The 8,064-nt window shown below is 23.3% G+C and overlaps 1 protein-coding gene across 1 annotated transcript; it reads left to right on the top strand.

Moving 5' to 3' along the window:
- The first annotated feature begins 6,626 nt into the window (after positions 1 to 6,626).
- Positions 6,627 to 7,833, top strand: LOC130950658 (lectin ConGF-like). Its single transcript, XM_057879214.1, has one exon. It carries the CDS (start codon positions 6,689 to 6,691, stop codon positions 7,565 to 7,567), a length of 879 nt encoding a protein of 292 aa, XP_057735197.1. The 5' UTR covers positions 6,627 to 6,688; the 3' UTR covers positions 7,568 to 7,833.
- Positions 7,834 to 8,064: the final 231 nt, after the last annotated feature.

The raw sequence follows: 8,064 nt of genomic DNA, 5'->3' as shown, positions 1-8,064 counted from the left end.
CACAAGAATAGAATTTTTTTTTTGGTGACTCTTACACAAGAATAGAATAGTAGTAATGATTAGATATAAAATTATTTATATGTATTTTTATTTTACCGTTAAGTTTTTTAAATTGATCATTCATAGCACAATATCAAAAGAATGTTAAATATATAATTATCTATTTTTTATCCAACTTTTAAAAAACATGTAATTTAACTTGAACGTAATTTTTAGCGTAAACTACGTACCAGAACCTTTTCTTAATATTTTTCTATATATTAATATCACAAAAAATAAATATATTATTTTTGTCAATATATTAAAAAATTAGGAACAGTTTAATATTATCAAATTTTAAAAATAAAATATCTCATTCTATTATTCTTTTCTTCCTAATTAATGAGGCGGCTCCCATTAATAATAGAAAAATTTTCTTGTGTGCATTGAGAGCAAATGAATAATTTTGCTTTGTGTAATTTTTTTAGTTTGAAGTTAGTTTCTATTTTATTAATATTTTAAAATTTAAATTAAAAATTACTATAAGACAGTTGCTTTTTACCGATAGTTTGAAGTGTTTATGGGCCAAATTTAAATTTAGATTCGACCTTAAAAGGTTATCGAATCTATTTTAATTTGATTTAAAAAGATTCAAAATAAATTAGTTAAATTAGGTTGATTTAATATAAAATTAGTATATACAAATTTATAAATTTTATATTTAAAGTGATAAAATTTATTTTTAAAAATTAAATTTAATAAATATTATATTATATTTATATTAAAATAAATTATTTTAAAATAAAAATAATATTGTATAATATAAAAAATATTAATTAAATTATAAAATTATAATATAATATTATTAATTTTATTTAAAAATATATATTTTTATTATAAAAAATTTTTGGACCGAATCAAGTGGTCTAAAATATAATCCAAATCTAATCTAAAATAATACCGTATAAAAATAATAAATTCAAAATCAATAAAATATGTCTTAATCCGAATTGAATTGAATCCTGAACAACATATATAGTGCTGGAGGAGGAGTGAAGGCAGATTCGTAAAAGGCAGAAAGCGAGGCGGGTGCTCGCCTTTCATATTTTCAACGCATAGCTTGGAGGGTTGGTAAAATGAGTCAAGACGCTTTTTCATTAATAATTTAATCGTCAATAAAAATGATCGCCAATAGTCTCCACGTTAATAATATATTTTGAAAATTAAATTAAGTTGGTTTAATAATTAATTTATTAATTTATTTATAGAAGTTTAAATTTCATTTTGTACATGTAAAAATTTATTAACCAATAATAAAGTTTTAAATAAAATTTACTATCATAATAGATTAATTTTTGACTTACTGAATCAAAAAATATCATAAATGACAAAAAAATTAATATATTTTAAAATTTTAAAAATAATTTTAATTGACTAATATTGGCCAACAGCTAATCTGCTTGGCTGACTGCGCATCAGTAAATATAATTGGCTGATAATTAGATATTTAGATTTGCGCCAGTTAAAATGAACGTTTATAGATGATACATGATGTATTTGGATTACAGTTTTATAAATAGAAGTTTGTATAAATTAATTTTGTAAATTTGATTTTGATAAAAAACAAATTTTTGTTAAAGTGATTTATTTTTAACAATTTTTATATTAAAATAGATTATAATAAAATAAATATTATTTAAATTACACTATTCAAAATCACTTTTAAATAAAAAATTATTAAAATAGACATCAATTTAAATAATTTTTATATATTATCTTATTATTTTAATTTAGATATTTAAGTAGATCTTTTTAATTAATTTTATAATAAAATTAATATTTATATATTAAAATAAAAATAACATAAAAATTGGTAAAATATATTTTTAATTACAACTAAAAAAATATAAATTTTAGATAGTACTAAAAAAATAAAAAAATTAAATATTTATCTTAGTAATGATTGAAATAAATCAAAAAGTTTTTTATGATATTTTTTATATAATATACCTTTAGTATTTTTTTTAATATGTTATAATTTTTTACTATTATTATTATTATTTACGATTAATTTTTTATTTAATTTACTTTACCTAATAGGATCAATAAATCATATTATAAAAATATGATAAAAAATAATACAAAAAATTACAATTATAAAAGTGTATAATACCAAACAAATAATTAACAAAAAATATAAATAATAAATAAAAAAGAGAGTTTATATAAATAAAAATAATAAGAATTCTATAAATAATACAATAATATGCATAAAAGTTAAAGTTGATAAAAGGTAAATAAAAATTTAATGTTAATAGTTAAAAGCTCGTTAGTGAACCACAAAAACTAAAAATTGTTGTTTTTTATAAACGTGATTTTGAGGATAAAATCACTTCGGTATTCAGGAATAAAAAAGTTTGCCAAATAAAAAATGGAAACTTTTAAAAACTTTAAGGAGGCCACTCAGATAAAGACACTTAAAACGTCTTTTTTTAAAGATATTTCTATGTTATGTTTTAATTGGTTTCTATATAATTCATTCGGTGCTTCTCACCACATGTTATTAAATTCCTCAAAAGATTTTCTTTCCAAAAACAATAAAAAATATTTAATTTGGACTAAAACAAAAAAGGTAATAGATTAACTATTAGATTTTTTTTAAAAGATTATTTACATAAAAAAATATATCACATTCATCAAAAAATATATATATATATATATATATATATAACAAGCTCTTAAAATTTTTATAAATAAAAAAATAATTAATTTTTATTCGTATAATATATAAAACAATTACTATTTATTATTATATTATAGATTAAAATTTACTAATTTAAATTTTGTTTTTATTTTTAACATAAGCATTAGAAATAAATAAATTTTTTATAACAAGATGTAATGTAACAAAATATATATATAATATTAATTAGTTTTTAAAAAATTCTGAAAAGATGGTTTTTTTTCTAATAAAGTGTTATTAAAAAATTAATATTATAAAAACTAATTTCAACCAATATGATATAATAGGTTATTAAATATATTTAATACAAAAGACATTGAATATAAATTTTTATTGAGTTTAAATTTTAAATAATTTTTAATTGAATTTTGAAAATTTTTATTTTAAAGAGTTAGAATATTTTAACATAATTTTTTCGTATCTTTTTAATTGAGTCTTTGATTTTTCAAATTATAAACCTTATTTATAATTAAGAGTAATGTTTTAACACAACCAATTAGTCACACATATAAAAATACAAGAACAATTCTATTATCATAATTATAATATAACTTTATAAGCAATACAATACAATGAAATTATATATAAATAATATAACTAAATTTTATCTACATCTATAGTCACATTTCATAAATAATATAATTAAATTATATTTATGTTTATAATTAAAATATGAATAAAAATACAAAAATGATCAGGATGGTTAATTTTTTTCGTTCATAATTTTTTTATTATTTTTGTTGTGAAAAGTTTAATTATTTTAATAATTAATTATTTTTTAAAAAAGATAATTGAATAACACAAAAAAAGTCTTATTAAGAGTAATTTATTTATATATGATTAAAAAATAATTGAATAATTATATACGGTAAAAAATTAATATTATTAAAAAATAAAATTAAAATTTATTTTAAAATTAAAAATATATTTAAAAATAAAATTAAAAATCATGGTTTTTTTTCTTTTTTCCAAAATTTATCTATGAGTAATTTTATAAATATTTTATGATGAATAAAATTATTAAACTCATACTAAAATTTATTCTAATAAAATTTATTTTTATTCTACTAAACGTTAAATAAACTATTGAAAAAAATTTTGTTTCCTCCATTAGAGAAGAATGATAAACTTCCATACTTCTATTATGTTATGGCAATAATTTGGCCTGTTATTTTTTAATGTACATAATAATAATAATAATAATAATAATAATAATAATAATAATAATAATAATAATAATAATAAACAAGTATATCACAGTAAAAAAGGAAGCACGTCACCAAATAATTTATCATCTGAATTATATACAAATCAAATTGATAATATGAGGGGCTAACACTACAAAAATCGATAACAAGGTTAGGGACTTACAAAATCTTTCTTAAGATCATAGAAAAAAAAGGTTTATATTTGTGTGATATATAAAACAATTATCATATTATTATTATTATTATTATTTTATATATATATGAGCAAAAAAAAGTCTAACTGTTTTAAAGTAAATTTTTTTTTAATATTTGATTAAATGTTCTTGTATTTAGTACTTTTTTTTTGACATTTCCTCTTAGTTAAAAATATAATCATTATAATTTTTTAGTTATTATTGCTAGGGATGTTTACAGATGGGATATGGTTGAAATTTCAATCCAATCCGCACTAAACTCATTAGATCAAATTCGATATTCGCACTTTTTATGTTTGGATCAGATATCAAATATATCCATAAAATAAAAAATATTAAAAAAAATTATTTTTATAAAAAAAGTCAATATTTTTTGTTTACTTTTTTAAACATATTTACTTCTATCTGATTAGAGTGTGGATCCGATTCGATCTAATTCGATCATCTTACAGATCAGATCATATCCTCAAATTATAGATCAGATACGGATAAAATACTGTGGATTTATATGGATATGATCTAATTTATGAACACCCCTAACTACTACTATAGGTTCATTGTTGCAAAAGAATGCTTCTTTTATTATAAACCATTATTAGATCTTAATTACCATTAAAACAACTTAACTGTCAACAAAGAGATAATATTTATTGGTCTCTGAAATTATGTTTGTATTTCAATCCATAGTTGTAAAAACCGAACTGAATCGGCTGGTTCGACCGAAAAACTAGTGAACCGGACTAGAATCGGTTCGGTTTACTCCTTTGACCGTTTAAGGAATAAAATCAATATGAACCAGTGAGAACCGGTCTAACCGAACTGGTCTGCTTGAAAAATTTTTTAAAATGTCTCTACAAGGTCTCGAACCAAGAATAACCTTAAAGTAAAAGCAACCTCTACTTGCCACTTAGCCATTACACTTCTAAGTACTATATTTGACAAATACTAATTATATAGTATACATAAATATCTAATTTAATTTAATTTTTATTTTTTCTATTTTTAAAATTAATTATATTTTAATTATATACCATTATTAATATAAATATAAATTTCACTAAAAATTTATTAATTTACTTGATCTATTTTATTGCTAGTATTGTGATTAAGGTTATTTGTTTTGATGTTAGTGTTAAAATCTACTGATATTATAGTTAGATGATAAGCTTTGTGAATTAATTATTTTTTTATTGTGTCAAAATAAGATATTATTGTAGTATTAAAATTTTATGGTTTTTTTATATTAGTTATTTTTAGAAGTTGAGGCTTGATTCTTCATAAAATGTTAGTGAAGATATGTATTTCAAATTTTAATTTTAAGTTTTTAACTATTTTATATTTTATATTTACGTGAGACCGGTTTTATCGGTTCAACTAGTAATTTATCAATTGAACTAATAAACCAGTGAACCAGTAGCTTGATCGGTTCGATCACTGGTTCGGTTCTAACAACTATGTTTCAATCTAATTTTAAAAATTTCGATTTACTCAATTTAGTCTCCCAACTTAATAGTTATGTCTCACATTGGTTCCTAATCTTATTTTTGTCACTGTCTCACAAAATCGTTAACGACATGTTAAGATGGACTAATGACTGCTACATTATACATTCTAGCGACTATTTGATGTGACAATTGAAATTTTTTTACCTTATTTTTTTTCAACTAAACACTTAAAACCTAATATGAGTCATGGATACCTAAGTTAAAAAATTAAACTAAGTAAATTGAAACTTTAAAAATCAGATTAAAACTCGAATATAACTTCAAAACAGAACTTTAACTTATGTAGTGATTAATTTAAATGAGAATCAAATAAATCAAAATTCAACATAATTTTTATCAATGTTTTCAAATTCAAAATTTCTATACCAAAATTAACTAGGATTTTTCTTTAAATTAAAAATTTAATAAAATAGTTACTTTAATTATCTTAACCAATGTCCTAATTAATTACTTTTATGTCTTAAAAAATTGTATATGAGAAGAAAATAATTAATTTGTCTACTTTAATAAATAGTTATTTTACTAAAATGAAAGAAACTATTTTTTTAGAATTTTTTAAGAACTAATTAATATTATATATATTTTATTACACTACATTTAGTTATAAAAATTTTATTTATTTTTAATTTTTATATTAAAATAAAAAAATTTAAATTAGTAGATCTTAATATGTAATAAAAAACACTAAATAAATTATACAAAAACTAATTAAAACACAATATAAAAACATCTTAAAAAAAAAGACGTATTAGACATCATATGAGTGGCCTCCAAAGTTTAAACTACTTCTTCTCTTTACACGCTGGTAACGGTGACACTAAAAAAAATTAAAATTTTTATAGTCCTTTAATAAACGTGGAAGATAATTAATTAATCAAAATAAAAATATTCTCTCAAAATACCTAACAATTACTCTATATTATATGAGGCAATGGTAGGCATCGAATGCTATCATGCATCCATGGAGCTCTATATATACCCCCCTTAGATGTTAATTAGCACACAACACACTCCATCCCCGAACAATAAACACTTATAATCATTTATCAAATCGTCACCATGGCTATCTCAAAGAAACCCATTGCACTTGTTGCTTTCATAACCATCCAGCTAGTGATGATGATCCACACCGTGAACTCTTCAAAAGAGGTCTCATTCACCTTCGAAAGTTTCGAGCCGGGTGACTTGGATATCGTCCTCGAAGGCGATGCCACGATCTCAAAAGACAATGACATACACCTTACTGAGGTGAACGATGCTGGTGTCCCAGCACATAACAGCGTGGGCAGAGCCTCGTACTCTTCCCCCATCCGTCTCTGGGACGCCATCACTGGAGAGGTGGCAAGCATTTCCACCTCATTCAACTTTTTCATTAAAGCCCCTTACGACCAGAACTCTCCCGCCGATGGCATCGCCTTCTTCATCGCTCCACACGACTCAACCCTCCCTCCTGACTCCTCCGGCAGATTCCTCGGCCTTGTTGCTGGCACCTCGGTTACTCGCGGCGGCAACTCCACCGCCGCTCGCTTCAAAGCCTCATCAGCGGCCAGCAACAAATTTGTTGCCGTTGAGTTCGACACCTACACGAACCATGAGAACAAAGACCCAGATTACAAGCACTTCGGAATCGATGTTAACTCCATTATCTCGTCAAAGTACACAGAGTGGACATACTGGGAGAATGGAGGAGTGGAATCAGTGAGCATAACCTATGATCCTGTCGACAAGAAGCTCAAGGTTGTTGGTGTTTATGGGACCCACGACCGCATCGAATTGTCTTATGACATAGACTTGAAAAGCGTGCTTCCAGAGTGGGTGAAGGTAGGGTTCTCTGCCTCCACGGGAGAAAATACGCAAGTCAACAACCTTCAATCTTGGTCTTTCAGTTCAACCTTAGTGACCGATGCTCCTGAAGGCCATATTGCTACTGTTGTGTGATTCTAATTGAATATTTGGATCCATCCACTATATATATGCATGCCTACCTACCTTCCAATAAGGACAACCACTTAAGAACTCAGTCCACTATTATTATGATTGAGCATGCATGCCTATATCTGTATGTTGTTTAATTAAGGTTGTGTTGCCTATATATGTTTAGTTTGTGTCGTCATGCTCTGGATTATTACATATGATGTTCTATAAATAAATTACTTAATTATGTAACCTTTTGTTGTCTCTTATACTTTTCCAATTTCTTTCCTCATTTCCTTTGCCTGCTTTATCTTCTCATGTGAAATTACTATTTTAAGACACAACAAAACTTAAGCTTCAATCAGCTTAAAATTATTTCATTTTATATTTATTAATTATTACTAAAAGAATAATATAAACAATAAAACTAGGTAACTAAGTAATTTTTAATTATAAACAATAAAGGCCAGGCGGTTAAGTGATTTTTAACTAAATTTCATTTATTATAAATGCGGTTGTTG

The sequence above is a fragment of the Arachis stenosperma genome, chromosome 9 (genome assembly GCF_014773155.1).
Source record: "Arachis stenosperma cultivar V10309 chromosome 9, arast.V10309.gnm1.PFL2, whole genome shotgun sequence".
In the NCBI taxonomy this organism is placed as follows: Eukaryota; Viridiplantae; Streptophyta; class Magnoliopsida; order Fabales; family Fabaceae; genus Arachis; species Arachis stenosperma.
This window is presented reverse-complemented; position numbering and strand designations above follow the sequence as displayed.

Bases quoted from the DNA above. Each gene is read 5' to 3' on its own strand.
- LOC130950658 (XM_057879214.1), top strand. From the start codon at position 6,689: ATGGCTATCTCAAAGAAACCCATTGCACTTGTTGCTTTCATAACCATC.